The 19,433-nt window shown below is 33.6% G+C and overlaps 1 protein-coding gene across 3 annotated transcripts in view; it reads left to right on the forward strand.

Annotated features, from left to right (window-relative positions):
- The window catches only part of KIFAP3 (kinesin associated protein 3), a 179,792-nt gene that overhangs the window by 133,333 nt on the left and 27,026 nt on the right, over window positions 1-19,433 (forward strand). For 2 of the 3 annotated variants that reach the window (XM_062192739.1, XM_062192740.1), the window contains exons 18-19: window positions 3,352-3,541; window positions 11,015-11,114. In XM_062192739.1, coding sequence (XP_062048723.1) covers window positions 3,352-3,541; window positions 11,015-11,114 — 290 coding nt within the window. Of the gene's footprint in view, window positions 1-3,351; window positions 3,542-11,014; window positions 11,115-13,643; window positions 13,761-19,433 lie in introns of those variants that run through there. The other variant, XM_062192742.1, reaches the window with a different exon arrangement.

The following is a 19,433-nucleotide window of genomic DNA, read 5'->3' on the forward strand; positions in this document are numbered from 1 at the left end:
TTTCAGAAAGCTGTTACTTGAACTAATAAACAATAACGGCTAACATTTATTAAGTGTTCTCAATATAAATTTTCTAAGTGCTTTATGTTTACGCTCTAGTTTTATCACAGCAGTCTGTGTGTGATCAGTGATTAGATGATTGGTTTAATTACTATCAGATCTAATCAGTGACCACAAAAATAAAAACAAGATCTGGGGGCCGGCACTGTGGCTTAACAGGCTAATCCTCCGCCTTGCGGCGCCGGCACACCAGGTTCTAGTCCCGGTCGGGGCGCTGGATTCTATCCCGGTTGCCCCTCTTCCAGGCCAGCTCTCTGCTATGGCCCGGGAAGGCAGTGGAGGATGGCCCAAATCCTTGGGCCCTGCACCCGTATGGGAGACCAGGAGAAGCACCTGGTTCCTGGCTTCGGATCAGCGAGATGCGCCGGCCGCAGCGGCCATTGGAGGGTGAACCAACGGCAAAAAGGAAGACCTTTCTCTCTGTCTGTCTCTCTCTCTCTCACTGTCCACTCTGCCTGTCAAAAAAAAAAAAAAAAAAAAAACAAGATCTGCATTTGGTTTTGTTTATATCTGAATAGTCACTTTATATAGTTAACATTGTAGATGCAGCTGGGGATAAAGATCTTCCCTGGGGAGTGAGATGGGGGGAGGAGCTAGCACTGTGGTGTTGGGGGTTAAAGCCCTGGTGTGCACTGCCAGCATCCCATATGGGCACCTGTTCGAGTCCCAGCTGCTCCATTTCCGACTCAGCTGTCTGCTGTGGCCTGGGAAAGCAGTAGAAGATAGCCCAAGTGCTTGGGCCCCAGCACCCGCATGGGAGACCCGGAAGAGGCTCCTGGCTCCTGGCTCCTGGCTTCAGATCAGTTCAGCTCCGGCTGTTGCAGCCATTTGGGGAGTGAACCAGCAGATGGAAGCCTTCTCTCTCTCTCTCTCTCTCTCTCTCTCTCTGCCTCTCTGTAATTCTGCCTTTCTAATAAATAAATATAAATAAATAAAAAGATCTTCCATGGTTTAAGTATTGAAATTCTCTAAGCTGAATAACAAATGTTTTATTAAAGTAAAAATGCAATAATAACAGCTCTTACTCTAATTTAGTTTTAACTAATTAAGTTATAAATATATAGACAACTAATAGAAGAATAGAATTAAATAGAAGAATAGAACTAAAAGAAGAGTAGAACCAAAAGAAAAACTAATAGAAGAATAGAACTAAAAGAAGGAAAGTCTAATTAATTTCTTGGAAGAATTTCCATTAGCATGACCATGGCCAAAAAATATATATATTTTCTACTTTCACCAACCTCAGTTAAAAGAGACCATCTAACTGTTTTGAAAACTGTGCCAATGTAGAACATGCAGTCTAACAGCTGACAGTATTTAGAGATTTATTGATAAACTCTTTTAAGTTATGCTACTTAAAATTGAACTTTAAAATTTTAGTGAGAAAATTATAATACCCCAGACATTTATTCTATGGTAATGATTTTTTACTTGAATCTTAGCTTAGACTAAAAGTTATTCAACATTTGACTAAAATGTATATTGGATCCATCTCTCAGTTACTGTGATCATCTTGACAGTGCTGTTGCCTGGCATCCCTCTGACTCTCTTTTACAGCGGTTACAACCACACAGTACACAATATGACAGAGGAATTTAAAACCAAGAACCCTAGAATTAGGATGTCAAATATGTGACACTTTTTTCCCACCTTTGTACTATTGCTAACTGTAAAGTGCTCATATTAGTCAGAAGTAGCCACAGCCTATGGGAAAGGTAAGGCCATAGGTACTACTATAGATTTAAGTGATCTATTTGTTCTTCAATGACATTTACCAAGAGCTTTTTCTGTGACAGGTGTTACAGATGCGTTTGTCAAGGAAAAAGTCAGTCTTGCTTCTAAGGATTGTGTGATCACAACACAGACATTTAAAGAAATAGAGGTTCAAGATCCCTTATCTGAAAAGTTTATGACTAGAAGTGCTTCAGATTTTAGGGGTTTTGGCTTTTGTTTTGTTTTGCATTTTGGAATATTTTCATAGACTTTACCAGATCAGCAAACCTAATCCAAAATCCAAAATGGTCTAAAGTCAGGGCCATCATCGTGTCACAGGGGATGGAGCTGCCACCTACAATGCCTGCATCCTGTATCAGTGCTTGTCCGAGTCCTGGCTGCTCCACTTCCAATTCAGCCCCCTACTAATGTGCCTTAAAAACTAGCAAAAAATGATCTAGGTGTTTGGACCCCTGCCACCCATGTGGGAGATTCAGATGGAGTTCCTGGCTCCTGGTTGCAGCTATCTACGGAATGAACCAGTGGATCAAAGATATTCTGTGTGTGTGTGTGTGTGTGTCTGTCTGTCCCTCTCTGTAATTCTCCCTTTCAAATAAATAAATGTTTTTGAAATGATCTGAAGTCCAAGATTTTTGAGTATCATGTTCATTCTCAACATGTCTCAGATTTCGGAACATTTTGGATTTTGGATTTTCAGGTTAGAGATGCTCATGCTGTATCACTAAATAAGAAAACATCATTATTGTGTAATTGAAAAACCAAACTAAATTAAATTATGCTATTTTCTGTGGTAAACCATTTCAGCAGTCAAAGGAAATACTTTATTGGTGATTCTGCCCCCTACTGTTTATCTATACTAAGACATAGCAAAAGAGATCATCTGAATGCTAACCACATGTTGTCATTAGTGCCACAAGTAATTATAGCCATAGGAATCTTTGGAATCTGAAGTCTGATCGCTTACTGAAATTCTGGAAATAATTAATATTTAAGTAAGACTTTATGAAATTTAAATTTCTCTGATGTTTGCATTGCCATTGTTGATCAATAATCCAGATACATCCTTAATATATGTATTTAAGGGCCAGCACCATGGCTCACTTGGTTAATCCTCTGCCTGCAGTGCTGGCATTGCATATGGGCGTCGGGTTCTAGTCCCGGTTGCTTCTCTTCCAGTCCGGCTCTCTGCTGTGGCCCAGGAAGGCAGTGGAGGATTGCCTAAGTGCTTGGGCCCCTACACCCACATGGGAGACCAGGAGGAGGAACCTGGCTCCTGGCTTCAGATCGGCGCAGCACCGGCTGTAGCAGCCATTTGGGGAGTGAACCAACAGAAGGAAGACCTTTCTCTGTTCTCTCTCTCTCATTGTCTATAACTCTACCTGTCAAATAAATTTTTAAAAAATGTATTTAATTGTTTTTTATTAGTTATGAGCAATTTTTTAACACTCCCTTTAACCCAAATTAAAGTCCTCAAAATTTTCTTCAAGTGCTGCTGAGTTCCAAGGCAGAAAGTCTGGACAGTAACAGTTTTAACTGTTGACTATTTGTTTTCCATAGGAATATGATGAAGAATGGGCTAAGAAAATTCAGAGTGAAAAGTTTCGCTGGCATAACTCTCAGTGGCTAGAGATGGTGGAGAGTCGTCAGATGGATGAAAGTGAGCAGTATTTGTATGGTGACGATCGAATTGAGCCATACATCCATGAAGGAGATATTCTCGAACGACCTGACCTTTTCTACAGCTCAGGTAAGGTGATGACCGAAGCAATAATAAACAATGTGTCCATGTGCTATAAATAGGGTTTTGTTCTCAGCTTGCACACACTCCTGCTTTGTAAATGATTCCTTAGTATGAAAGTGGCCTGTTGCTAATGATTTCAGATGTAACATATATATTCAACAAGCTAACTTATTAACTTACTACTGTTTTCCAAGTTAACCTTTGATGCATCTCTATAAAAAAGTCCGTGGCCAGGAAAATTAATTACTGCTAGAAGTTCATTACTTTCTAAAATGTTTAATTTAAACTGATGTCTTCAGGATCCTGACTTCTGTTGAGAAATTGTTTCTATTTTTTTCTGTTCTGCAGTTATTAAAATGTATAAACTATTATGTTTTATTTTCCAATGTATTTAATCATAACAGTTTAATTTTGTCATGATTTTGCTTTAGTTTCAAATTACTAAACTCTATTTTCTGACTGTTGAGAAGATGTAGACATTTTATAGCAATCTTGTTTGCCATCTAAATTCTGCTAATGTATTTAAGGTAAAATTTAATATTTATATGAGTCTTTCATGTATTATATAACCTTGTTGATTCTGTCACACTGCCTTTTTCCAGGGATGAGTTTGGCACAGAAATTGGTAAATTTTTCATATTCTGGCTCTTTATGTTTTTCTCTGTTACCAGTATTTATTAAATTTATTAAAGCCACTTAGTTAAAGAGAAGAAGGAAGGAATTTCTACCTAGGATCTCTCTAGCAGGCAGGAAATTTTTCAAAAAATATTAATTGTATCTGAATTAGTTACTTTTTGTTTTTTCTATTTGTATTCCTACAGTGTGTTAAATGTTCTCAATAGACGTTTTCTAAATATTTTATCTCATTTTATCACAACAGTTTGTGTGTAATCAGTGATTAGATGTTTGCATAAATTATTACATATTATCACTGTAAACACATTAGTAATACCATTCACATATTCATTCATGTGTTTTCATAATTTTATTGTGCACATTTCCCATGGATACTATATATTACTTTATATTTGATGTAGATACTGTACTTGAATCATGGAAAATTTATGCTTTACTTTGAAAATCAAATAGATTTCTTCCTGACTGAACTTCACAGTAGTTATGAAATGGTGCCTTGTGTTTCAAACCAGATGGAGAATATCATTAATTTCAACCAACCAGAATTTCTTAGTTCAGTAATGGCAAGCAGCTGTTCCTTGCATATTCTGTATTCATGAAGTAAAATATGTAAAATATATGTGATCTAAATTTTTGTTAATAGAGATCATAATATTTTTAGAATCATGTTTCTTGCTTTGAAGATTGATAGCCACCTCTCAGTGTGAATCAGTTGCCAATTTCTAAAACCAAATACTACTATTAACCACCTCAGCAATCAAATTTGTTGTGTTATTAAGATTAAAATTTCAGAACAGTGACAGGCATTTGGCATAGCTGCTTGAAATGCCTGCACCATACACCAGAGTACTAGGTTTGAGTCCCAACTCCAGCTTCTGACTCCAACTTCCTTGCTAATGCAGACTCTGGGAGGCAGCAGTCATGACTCAAGTAGTTGGGTCCCTGCCACTCATATGGGAGAACTGGACTGAGTTCCAGACTCCAGACTTCCGCCTGACTTGGCTCCTTGTGGGCGTTTGGGGAAGGAACCTAGAGATGGGATGACTCTCTCCCTGCCTCCCTCTCTCTCTCTCTCTCTCTCTCTCTCTCTTTTGTAAGGCCGTCACAAAACACACCAAACACCAGAGTAAGGTTTATTGGTGGAGAAACCTGACAGACCGAGGGAAGGAGTGAAGAGGGAAAACAGGAAGGGAGAAGGAGAGCATAAGAGAGAGAGACAGAGAGAGAGCCACGTGTTCAGGAAAAGGTCCTGCTAAACCTTTGCTGGGGGAGGGAGGGGCGGGCGGGGAAGTAGGAGCAGTGAATCTCATCAGGGTGGGAGTGGAGCTGACACCTGTGGTTGAGCCATGTAGTCACTTGGCTTCCAGCAATGGCGGTGGTAACTAGAGCCTAGGACGGTGTCCAGGGTATAGACTGCACCATAGACAAGACTGCACCATTTTACTAATACTCTCTCTACCTCTCAAAATAAATAGGTACATAAATGAATTTTTAAATTTCAGAACAAATTTCTAAAAAGTTAGGCCACGTTTCCAAATTAACACATTTAAATTAACCTCTTAAATCATATTTTTCATAAAGATACTTTATAATTATATAATTCATACTTCCATGAGAAATCTAAATCATGTATAGTTTATATACCAAAATTTGGAAGAGGCAATAGGTATTGGAAAATAAATTTAAGTATTTGAGAAGTAAAATATTATCATTAGATATCCTTATGATTTTTTTAACACCTGTAAACCTGGTGATATGTGGATACTACATACAATGAGTTTAAAGATATGGTTCTCATTGTAAACTTTTTCTCTTTTAGTTTATTAAATATTTTACCAACTTCATTTTCTATGAATAATCTAGGACCAAATGAATTTCTATAGCATTTTTCAGTATATCTCATGGAAATCTAAAAGTAATGTCAGCCTCTTTTATCATGTGCAATTGTATCTTCAGAAACAGATGAATTTATAACATTGCATATTTGGTGAATGCTTGTTGAAACATTGTATTAAGCCACTAGGTCTCCATGAAAGCCACTAGGTCAGATTACTTCTGATAAAACAGATTTTTTTAAAAGATTTATTTATTTATTCAAGAGGCAGAGTTATAGACAGAGAGGGAAAGAGACAGAGAGGTCTTCCATCTGCTGGTTTGCTCCCCAAGTGGCCACAAAAGCCGGAACTGAGCTAGACCGAAGCCAGGAACCAGCAACTTCATCTGGGTCTCCTGTGTGGGTACAAGAGCCCAGGCAACTGGGCCAACCTATTCTGCTTTCCCAGGCCACTAGCAGGGAGCTGGATGGAAAGTGGAGCAGCTGGGACTTGAATCGGCGCACATATGGGATGCCAGCTCCACAGGCAGAAGTTTTACCTACTATATCACTGTGCTGGCCCCTAAAGCAGGCTTTGTAGCTTTTCCACCACAAAGGTTCAACTAAATGATCCATGATTCTCAGTACTTAACTCTTATTTTAAAGTAAAATGGCATTTGCTGCTTCCTAATTGTTAATATTCCTATATATTTTCAAACTATCAAATATCAGTCAAAACGTATGTGTTCCTCTCTTGCTTTTAAAAAAATCTTATTGTTGTCAACTGAAATAAGAAACTAGCATCTCCTTTAGTTATAGTATTTTTTTCCTTAGAATCTGAAATTACTGAAAATTAATGTTTCCTTTAATGCTTTTACCCATAAAGAAACTACATGAAAACTTATAAAGCTATATTGCTACTGCACATTTCTAAATAACACTATACTTTTTATTCTTCATTGATTGTGGTGAATCATACTCTTGGTATGTTAATAAACTCCTGGTATATAACGCTTACAATGATTTGTTTCTGTCTCAGAAGCATTCTTAATAATAAAATGTTCATTTACCTTGTATTTCTGTGATATGTTTTATCAGGTATAACCAAATGAGATTTATGTTAGTCATTTCTTTTTTTCATTTTCTATATTATTGACATCCATTTTCTCCTACAAGCTACATTTTCACTTTTGGCTAGTTCATCAAAGAACCCAATATTGTATTTTCATTTAGGAAATAAAAATAAAGTTTTTTTTCAGTGTCAATGTGAGGGTGCTTCAGAAAGTTAATAGAAGTTAATATTACACAAAACTATACATGGATTTGAAAAATATTTGCATCAAAATAAGCTTATCTTTTATTTTCCCATGAACTTTTTGAAGTGCCTTCACATACCAGGAAATAGTAAAATTTTGTGGTTTTTTTTTTTACTTTGATTCACAGTGTTTATATTTATATCTGGCTCTTGGAAATCAGAAAGTTGATGTTACCTATGATAAAAACAAATTTGCTATGATTTCATCATTTTTTGTGTTTGTAACTCTTTATCATTATTTGAATCATCTCAGAAAGATGGGTTAACATAACTATGCCCTGACAACCTCATAAAATCTAATATCCAAAATGTATATAATACTGTATAGCATACAGAGTGCTCTGTTTTCTCTCTCTTCTCTGGCCATGAAATTCTTCGGTTCCTTGTTGCTGTCTTTGAAAGACCAAGGATGGAGTTGGAGCTTAAGAAGGATTCTCCTAAATTCACCTTGAATTTGTAATCAGGATTATTTTTTAATATTTATCTAAAAAGAAGTAATTTTGGATGCATGATTCTGAGAAATAAATGAATATTTTTTAAGAAGCTGAGGTACTTGAGGTGAGGGCTTAACTTACATACCTCATGCTAGTGCAGAAAGCTTGCTGGTGTCAGAACTACATAACTTCTGTCGAGCCATGCAGGTTACTGAGTCAGCTGCAGTGACAGATTATAGAAAATGAGCTTTAAAGGTATAAATTTATTTTTAAATTCACATTTTATTAGGTTTATTGTATTATTAAACTAGTTGGGTTCTGGGTTTTTTAAATTCCTAACTGAATTTTTAAACTCGGGGATTTTTAGCTTGATCTCTATTTGATGATAGTCTGGTCATTTCCTGAATTCAGTTTCCCTGAATTCTGTTTATCTTTTTGGTACTCACTGTTGCCATTGAAGTCAATGGAGCACTGAATCAAAAATAAGAAGTTGATAATTTGTTCAGTTTTTGGTATAGTCTTCCTAATCTGGCTCACTTCATTGGGTCACATTTTATAAACATAAACTTTTTAACATAATTGACTCATCTTTTCATTTTTTTAACATAATCGACCCATCTTTTCATTTGGTGGTATTTATATCTGAAATACTGTATTCTTACAGTTGATATCTTTTCTTCAGCTGCTATGCTGAATATTTTGCATTCATTTTCAAAGTATGGTGTAATTTTGGCATTTTACTTAGCTTTGTTCCTCTAAAATTGGCAGTTTCCCTAAACCTTGATCCTCAATTATTTGATTTTAGTTCAACAGAAGAACTTACTGATTTTTGTAATGTTAGCTTTGTTAATTTTAGCTACACTTTAATAGAACCTTAGATCCACATAAAATTGGTTTCTTTCATCTGCTTTTTTCTTAATCTATGGTGTATTGACATTTCCCATTATTTCATTGTTTTGTAAATTTTCAGTGTCTATCTGCTTTCAATTTATAGAATCTTTAACTTCTAGTGGACATAAAAACTGGACTAAATACTACTGACACTTTTAGTGGAAACTCAAGTTCTCTCTTAAGTATTTTAAATTTAATAAAGAAGACAGATACCAAGGGTCTCCATTAACAATTCAGCAGTTAAATAATAATACAAATTATTAATGTGATATGTAACAAATGGATATATGAGTATGTACCAAATGAGTATTACAGGAGTTTGTGGAACTGTAAATTATCTCACTTACTCATTTGCCAACTTTATTACTTAGTTTTGCCATTCACTCAATTTTTAATTCTCTTACTCTTCAAATGGATTTTATCATTTAAATCCTACCTGTCTTTCAAAATGTAAATCAAATGCTGCTTCCTTTCCTTAAGTGAGACCTTCCAAGCCCTACAGAGTACAGTAATCCCTCAGTACTTTCACTATTTTCCCCACTCATTCACTATTCTATTCCTGTTTATCTGTTTATGAATAAATTATATAATTACATCTTAAAGACAGATTATATAATATCATTTTATATATTTTCTACAGAGCTTAGCACAGTATTTTCATTAATGTGCTAGGTATAAAATAATCACTGGTGACTAAATAAATTTGCCTCCTGCATGCCAACATTTTAAATGTGGTGAGGGTGACATAGCCAACATTTATCTAGAGGTCACTCAACAACTAGATGTACTTTCAGAAAAAAAAAATGTTGAAAGACCTCAGAGCTACCCAAGTCGTTATATAAAAGGTCACTCATGCACTCATTTGCACTCATGGGATAGTGCTGAAGCCATAACTTAGATCTTTTTTCCTCAGGTCCTTTATATTCTAAACTTATTCATCATTCTATCAAAAATAAGTTATCTAGGCTCTTAGATTAGCATATATGAGAAAATAATATCACTCCAAAATCAACCAAAGACAGTTCAAGCATTTGGCCCAGCAATTAAGATACCAGTTAAGATGCCCACATCCCTTATTGGAGTTCCTGGGTTTGATACCTGACTCCCGCTTCCTGGTGATACAACCTCTGTATACACATCTCTTTTTCTCTTTCTCTTTCCTCTAAAATAAATAATTTTTACTAAGCAAAAGGTAATAACAAAGACTTAGATTTAGGAAAAGAAGTATTTCATAAGCAAAGAAAAAGAATCCATAAGCATAGTAGCATAGAGCCATTTAGCATGCTTAGTCAAGTTCTCATATATCTGATAACCCTAGGCCTAGCGCATGACTGTATTTGATATTTGTGATTTGATATTTGATATTTGTGATGAAGATCAAGTCACAAAGAAGTATTTAAGTTATGTGCAGAATACCCTTTTAAGAACACAGGGAGTTTATATTTATGGAGATTTCTAATATAAGTTTATGTGTATGTTTTAATGTTTGGCACCTGAATTGTCGTGTATTACTTATTTAGAAGTTCAGTTATTTTGGAATTGGCATTGTGGTGTAGCAGATTAAGCCGCCACTGCCAGCCACATTGGCATCACATGTGGACACTGTTTCATGTCCTAACTGCTCCACTTTCGATCTAGTTCTCTGCTAATGCTCCTGGGAAAGCAGCAAAAGACCCAAGTGCTTAGGCTGGCCACCTACGTGGGAAACCCAGATGAAGCTCCTGGCTCCTGGCTTCAGCATGAACCAGCCCTGGCTGTAATGGCCATTTGGATGCAGTCTCTCTCTCTCTCTCTCTCTCTCTCTCTCTCTCTCTCTCTCTCTCTATCTCTATCTCTCTCTCTCTGTATTCTCTTTCTCTCTCCCTCCCCTCCTCTCTTTCTCTCCCTCCTTCTCTGTACCTTTCAAATAAATAAATAAACCTGTTTTTAAAAGTAATCACAGCACACAAATGACAGTATCTAGGTATAAAATGTTCAATATATGTACGTATTGCTCTCTGCCAACACTGTATTTAATGCCTGCTTCCTTTATTCGTGTGTTTTTTTGGCCTAGATCATCTTTACTATCCCTTCCTACTCTGCCTCACCTCCTTGTTTTTGCCATCTTTCTTCTCCACAAAATTGCAAACCCCTTGAAAGCAATCTGTAATCTCTACAGTAAGGAAAAAAATCTAGAACATAGTAGATATTCAATACGTGTTCAATTGTTGTGAACAAAATACTAAAGTAACACCTGGTCTTCTTACTCCCAGAGAGAAAAGCATGTCGTGGTAACATATTTCTTTTCAGGTTAAATATACAGGCTGTTTTCTCACTGTGTTGCAAGAAAAGATTGCTTCCTTTATTCTCTGCAAATATATTTCACTAGTTACCATTTTCTTTCTTTCTAGATGGATTAATTGCCTCTGAAGGAGCCATAAGTCCAGATTTCTTCAGTGATTTTCATCTTCAAAATGGAGATGTGGTTGGGCAGCATTCATTTCCTGGCAGGTAAACAGTCTCCCAAGGCAAATCTAATGTATGTTGTTTCTTTTATATTTGAAAAGTTAGAATTCTCTTCACTCCCCATTTCTCTATATTTTTCATCAAGGAGGAAAAAGAGACTTTGCTCTGTTCAATAACATGTTTGTTTGATTTTAAATTAATTTATAAAGTCATATTTTCTATGTAAAAATAAACAGAGATCACAGGTCTGAAAATAATACACGTCATCGCTTTGGGAAATAGGGGCTGTCTATGGAAGCAGGCAATACTTGTGCCAAATTAGTGAGCAGATTGTTTCCTGACTACATCCCAAAGCCAACTGAGTAACAAAATGAGAACATAAGACATGTATTTTAACAGTTTTCAGACTTCACTGTTTTAAAAAGTTGCTACTTTGATGACTTTTCCTTTGTAGATGTCATTCAAGTGAAATATTGAAGGAAATAATCTGACAGGCCAGCATTGTAGTACAGTTATAATAAAGTTATCCAGAGCAGGTACTCAGCCTCATTTACTAATGGTATCATATATCTTAAAAATCTTGCCAGAAAGCGTAAACAGTAATTTCCTCCTTATATCATTCCTAGAGTTGTAGTATTTTAAGTTAGGCTGACTGTGAATTTGGTGAATTATTATTATTTTAAACTTATATATTTTTCTTTAAGTTATTTATGTAATTTCCTCTTCTAAAATTCTACTTTTCATCACACAGGTGATTTTCTATTTGGGAGATGTGTTTAAATATTTTTTAAATGAACAATATAATTGTGACCAATATTATTATAAATCTGAAAGCTGACAAGAAATTTTTAAACTAATAATAATTATAATAATTCTACAACCATTATTGATCATCTATTTTATAAAATGTTTCATTACTCATTTATTTTAACCTGAAGAGCAACGTTTTTAAACAAATATTATTGTTTCCATATTACAGAAGAAATCAAGAATCTAAAAATTCAAGGTTTCAGTAACTCACATAAGTTAAGAAAATATTTTATCTCAGATCTATGTCACTAAAGCCTGTGTTCTTTCCACCCCAATTTGGAGGAAACAAGACATAATACAGTGACTTTTAAGCTCTTTTGACTACAGTCCACATTGAAAAGAAATATCTTTCATATTGCAGCCTACTACACACATACATATTTGTTTATATACATATAACTACCTGTACACATAAAAAAAATTTCTTAAATGGGTTCTAACTCTTAGCTGCCTATAATGCACAATGATTTTTTTTCTAATATATTTCATTTTCAAAATGCAGTTTGCAACCCACTAACTTGATTTCATACTTAACTAAAGAACATTATCCAAAGTTTAAGGACATGATGGAAAATCATGCGAGTATTACATGAAATACATAGTACATTGTTCTGTAATAAACTTAAGTAAATAATAGAACTTCGGAAATAGTTTCATTGGTGTACTGGGTTGTCATAGTAAGAAATTCCTTGCCTTAAGAAATAAAAACCAAACATGGTTAAATACTAGAAAACATATGACTTTTGATTACTTCTGATGCTTCTGGCTATATTTGCTATAATTATTTAAACAAAGGTTTTGTACATTGTCTTTGTATCTCCTGCAGACACTGCCAATATAAAGCAAGCAGACTGCTATTAATCATGTAATACGTACTTGAGGCTATTCTTTCCATTTTTATAGAATTTTAAGAAACTAAACATTTTCACTAAAATATACAAAATAATGATTTTGCAAGCTTGATTCAGCAATTATTTTGAGAGAATCATTTCACCTTTGAACCTTTAGTTCCTTTTCAAGGATAAAAATATTTAAATAATGTATTTTCCTCATAAAGGACATATATAGTAATTTTGACTTGAGGGTTAGTTAATAAAACTTATTATAGACTATTTTTCAAATCAAAAGAATGATATCATAATTATTTTGATTTGTGAATTGTTTACCATTTAAGAACTTCCCTGAGAAAGTCTTTTGTGCCTTGTCTTTTATACTTTATCAGGTCTTAAGCAGATCACTGTATCCCTTTTTCATTTCCAGAGGAAATAATTTACAATGAACTTCTTCAAATTTTTGTGCCCAATAGATTAAATGGAAATAGAATCTTAATTGTATCAGCAGACATACAGAATATACCGTATAGCCAAAAAATTCATAGTTGTGCTTTTCTGCATTTTTTATTGACCAACTCTGGAATCATTTACTTTTTCCTTTTATTCAGTAATTTTTGGTTGGTTACGATTCTTCCTTTAATAGGACTTCTGTGCTCTTTGATGGTAACAAACCATGGATCGTAAGTCTGGCATAGTTTTTAATTCTGCAGAAACGTTTAGGTATTTTAGAATTGTTACATACTTATTCTCTTATTTTGGTATGATGATTTTTGCTGCATAATATCCTAGACGTGAAATTTTACACTTGTGGCTACTTTTCACCTTCTGATATCCAGTAAGTAAATCTAAACCTGTTAGGTTAAATACATTGACTCAAAACATTTTTTTAGTTTTTATTTTAACTTATTAAAAATTGGGATTTTTTTTCAAGGAATACAAGTCCATTGAAGAGGAGTTGTCGAACTCATTAATCTCTACTGAGAAGATGACAATAAGCAGACTTAATGGACACTGTGAAAATTTCGGGTTAACTGTGAAAAAAATAAAATCTAAAGTGAATTTTAAATATTGAAAAAGCTGACTCTCTAAATACCCTTGAAAAGAGGGACCATTATCTATTTTGAGAGTATTTTTTTTTTTAAATAAGGGAATGGTCCAGATAACTTATAAATTCTTTCCCTACTTCTTTATCATGTACCTTTGATAAATAAGTACTGTCAAGTTATCTGGGAAAAAAATGAAAATAAATATATAAAAGGTGAATTTTTATCATTCCTAATGCTTTCAGTGATTTGAGTGACATTAGTGTGTGGGTGAAACATGAAACAATATGACACTGCCAAGTGGCTTACTCCTCAGCCAGCTCTTAGGGTACTTTGGTCTTTGTTGTATTTTTTTTTTAACTTTTATTTAATGAATATAAATTTCCAAAGTACAGCTTATGGATTATAATGGCTTCCCCCCCACCATAACTTCCCTCCCACCCACAACCCTCCCCTTTCCTGCTCCCTCTCCCCTTCCATTCACATCAAGATTCATTTTCAATTCTCTTTATATACAGAAGATCAGTTTAGTATAAATTAAGTAAAGATTTCAATGGTTTGCACCACATTTCAGCTTGCTTATATTCATGCAAAGTATATTATCCCAAACTCCTGCCAAGTAAGGAATAAATTTCTAATTTGTATGATATGAGGGGATTTTTAATTGTTCAAAAATTTTTTTTATTTTTTTCTAAGATGGCAGTTTAGTACCAGGACAAATGTGTTAAAATCAGAGGAACAAAGCCAGATTTAGAGAAGTGTTTGAGCCGTCCAAAGTGGTATTTTTCTTAAAATTCAAGTCAGGGGTCTTTCTTAATCTGAATGCCTACATTTTTCTAATATAGCAAGGCAGTTAAATTGGAAACAGTGAAAACTGTAAAACTCATCTCTCCTGTTGTACAGGAGAGACTAGATGTTTGATAAAATAGATACTGGCAGTTGGACAGCGAATCCTGGATTTTAGACATGTGTCACTATTGGTTTGAACTTCTTGGCGCCAGGATTTCCCGACATTTAGAGCTAATGCAAAATGCATTAGGGCTCCAAGGCATTAGCTGTGGAGTTGCCAATCCCAGAGTGTCAAATGTAAATCTTCCCCTCCCCAGATCTGAACTGGTGTTAGAAAGTAAAGTGGAACTTATTATTGAAGCTAATTAAAAATAATAGGAGCAAGGCTAGCTTTTTTTTTTTTCCCTGTTATATACCATATATCCACGCCATATTTTTGGACCTTTTTTTTATTATAACTCTTACTTTTCAAGACTAACAAGAACCTCATGTTAAGAGTATTTTTAAACTGCTTCCAGCTTTTACAAATCAGTTTTTGTTGCAGTAAAAATGGTCCATTTTTCTTTTATAGGAATCCAATTTTCATAAACTGGAAAAAAAATTGCAGAGACTGCTTAGGTTTCCTTGGGGCTTTGAAAAATATTTTTCTGAGAGCTTGAAGCCTTTGTGGTTGGCACAATGATGTCATTGACTGACCATTTCAGTAAGGTCAAAGATGAACTAGATGTGTGCATTATCTGAGCCATCTGATTTCTAGACTTTCATTTTCTATGTGTATATTTCAAGGAGTATATTATAGCCTGTCTTTTTTTCTTTCTTAGAATACTGTCTTTTTTTCTTTCTTAGAATACGTTAGTATATACACACACAAACACACATATATATATATATATACCTTCTGATCTCTGTCATTTTTTTCAAAATTTAAATCATAGTTAAAATGTTATCTGCACTTTAAAAATCATATTAAGTAGAAGTAACAAAATTATTTCTTTAACATATAAGAAATATTTTACACCATTTTTAATGTATGAATATTCGTAAGATATGAATTCTACATGTAAAAGTTAGGCTTAATTCTTTAGCTGTAAGGCCACTTTAACTATATTCAGCTATTTAGTTTACTTGATTATTTTTGAGAAAAGCAACCTCAAAATTTCATGTTCTCTGTCTAAAAAGCATTGTGTAGTTTATATGTTACTACCAAAACTACATGATAGGAGTTAAAGAAAAATTAAACTGTTTTCCATGTTAAACCCTTAATTTGCCGAAGCAAAAATTATTTTATATTGAGAGGAAACTAAATATGCCTACAAAATCCCTTCTTTGATAACTCCTTTATCAACTTTCAATTGATCATCCAAACTCTATTATTTGTTTTAATAATTTAAGTTTTACTGGGCCTTCATTACTATGTCAGTAAGTATAGAAATTACATGGAAGGGTAAAAAAAAGTGAAAAGAACTCCCAGAAATATTTGCTTTGATAGATATTTAGAACAATTATTTTCCTCAGGTTTGTAAAAACCAAAATAACTGGTAAATACCTAAGAAATTATTTAAAGATAATCTTTAGCTAAAACACAGCTTTACTTATTATGGTATTAAATTTACAGCAAAGATAATGGTAGCTTTTTGTTATTTATGGATTTCTTTTTCTGTTACTTCTCAGTGAGAACATACTTCACAAAGCCTTCTTTTAAAATAACTGACTTTAGTAATTTTTCTAGACATAGTAGTTATAAAAGAAAGCAGCCGGATAGTATTTTTATGTATCAATTGCCAGGGACTTTTTATTGCTAATACCCACATATTGGAGCAAAGAGGTACTCTTATGAACTTGTGAGAATTTAAAGTGATAAAAATTTATGAAAGGAATTTGGGGATATGGAGCAAGAGCCTTAAATTGTTCACTTCCTTTAATATCATAATTTCATTTCTAAGAATTTTATAAAGTAATAGATAAAAATTTTTTATGTGTCAAAGAAAATAGATACATCAAGTATAGTAAGTTATATGTATCTGTGGATTAAATGTTGTTTTCACCACCTGCTTTCGTGCCACAATATTTTACCCTCATATTAGAATGCATTAAAGTAGTGTTCTTTAAGTAACCCTGTACATAGGTCAAAATAGATATATTTAACAGTAAATATTCATTTACATAAAATTCTCCACTTGAAGTGTTGGCCACAGAGACCTTTTAGTTTTCTTCTTCCTTATTGAAAAGTCTTTTCTTACAAAAATGTTATTCATATCTGATATTTTGGTAGCATTAAGTTGGATACAGAACTGCCACATCTGTAATTCTACTAACTGAAAGTAGGCAGTATGGTTAAGAATATTTGATTGTTCCATTCATATTCATTTCCATGTGTTAAAACATGATAAAAGATCTCTTTATTTACTGTTACCATGTTAAACATGTTTTCATTTTGACAAGCCTATTAAATTATTATAATATTAAAAAATAAAAACTCATAGAATGCCTTGTGTATGTAAGGTACTGTTACAGATTTTGTTTTTTTTTTCTTGATATGTGCATTTATATGGATCCCTAATATTTGTTCTTAGCTAGATCTAGTTTGAGATATTTGCAAGTGTTCCTTCTCAGTTTAAATAGAATTTTATTAAATAGTGATTAAAACACATATAGTAAAACCTCTTTGTAACAACAGCAGATTTGGGTAAGAAGACAACATGTTGTTTACTTTAAAAAGTTTCTCTGTTTCAAGTAGGTATATAATTTGATTTAAAAATATCAGATCTGTGCGGATTTTTATTATAAGTTATATTCCATTATCCAAGTGACAGAATTTTTTAAAACGAGGAGGCTTTAAAAAGTTCATGGAAAACATGCCTTTTAATCCCATTTTTCACAAACTTTGAAGCCCCCTCAACTATAAATATTTATTTCAAGCCCAGTAATAAATACAACATCTGACCACTAGGAATCATTTTAAGTTGTTCCCTCCTTCATCAGTAATAATAAAACAAAAATTTATGGTAAAATTTCTTGAAATGAAAAAACCATCCATAAGAAATAATACTGTATCTCAAGTAAAAGTATACCTAAAATAATAAAGCAGTCATTTTGTTCTGAAACTTCTGAAATAATAAAATCAGAAGGACAAGTGTGGCAGTGGCTGTGTAACAACAGGGTTCTGATGAGAAAATCAAACCAAGACCAGTAAAAACTTTTTGCACTGTTAACAATCTTGCTAACACAGTCCTATTCATGGAATCTCATTTTTCTTTCTGAATACTCCCATCCTGATTGTGCAAATTACTTCTTATTTGAGAAGATAGAGTGTCTTAGGGCCTTCTAAAAGTTTCAAATAATAAAACAAGACATTTTGTCAAAATTTCAGTACAGTACACAAAGACTCATAACCAGCATTTATCTAGCATTTGTACCTTCATGTATCTCATCTGATTGACAACAAATGCATGAGATAGATAAGACACAGAATAGTATTGCCCCTATTTTAATTAATGTGGAAGTTAAGATGCAGAAATTTTAACGGGACTAACCTAAAACCAGGTAGCTAATAAATAGTGAAGCCTTTAAGTATGGTTAAGAGCTGGTAGGCTTACTGTTGCACCATTACCACCTTCAGATGACAAGTAATATATAAATCTGTCAATGAAATTTTAGAATAAGTATTAAAACACAGAGTAAGATATGACGGTCTTGTGCAATACAACATATTGTTTACCTCTTTTGCTTTAATACATCTGACATGTTTTTACTGCAAAATGATGCTTTAAATTTGCTTGGAGGCAAGCTGCTGAGAGTTTATTAACACATTAAATAATTAGTCCACTACCTTTAAATTCTCTTTAGCCCACTAAATTCTCTACAGATTGAATCCAGTTGTCTAAAAATGAGAATGAAATGGGTGGGATAATCTCAGTCTAAAGGGGTAAATGCCTTGTGCAGATCATTTGTTCACCTAATTAACCAATGTGTTTTTTTACAGACATGATGTTATTGTTTTATGCTGCAAATGAATTCTCTTGGGTTTATTATATGTATTAGTCCATTTGTTTAGATGTTTTATAGAGACAACTTCTTTCTAGTATCAAAAAGTTGTGGAAAATCAGTTCTACTGCTTAGACACTAATGATTTGCGTTTCCCAAAGAGAATTGAATTAGGTTTTATTAGTAAATTGGGCCTATAACCCATTACGGTCAGATTTTATTAGATTATCACACATCAGCATTAGCAAATTGTAAACTTTACTGAAATGTAGAAATATGAGCCAAATATCAAAGCTTAGAATCTGGAAACGTGGGAAGATGTTTTATCCTGGAGAACTCATAGTCCTCACTTTGGAAGAATATTTTAAGTGATTTACTGTCCTCTGGAAATTTAGAAACAAGAGAAGTTGATGACAGAATTGCCCACATCAAGTTAGTGTTTTTAAATCTGGTAATCTGAGCACAGTTTTTGGAGGGTTATGCATTAGCTATCAAAGATGATACTAAAGAAAATAAAATTTATTGTCACTTTATTAGGATTTTAAAATAAGAGAAGAAATTCAGCCTGAGTCTGTAAATAGAAAAGCTAATCCAAATAAGACTGGGGCCTATATAAGTATTTACATATTAATTACAGTGTAGCTTTGTACTAGAAAAAATGACATCAGAGTTAGTCCAGTTTTAAGTAGGAAGTTAATTATATCACCACCATTTAAGAGTGATTATCTAATGTTAAAGTTCATGCATTTCTCATGGGTATTATATTTTTATTGTCTGTGCAGACATTAAAATTAGTTGCAAATTAAATTGAAAGAAAATAAAAGGTCTTTGAATGAAGACAACTGCTCTTATGCCATATTTGATCTAGGAAATGTATTTATTTAAAAGGGAAAATGACTTTAAAG

Source organism: Lepus europaeus, chromosome 5 (genome assembly GCF_033115175.1).
Source record: "Lepus europaeus isolate LE1 chromosome 5, mLepTim1.pri, whole genome shotgun sequence".
NCBI lineage: Eukaryota > Metazoa > Chordata > Mammalia > Lagomorpha > Leporidae > Lepus > Lepus europaeus.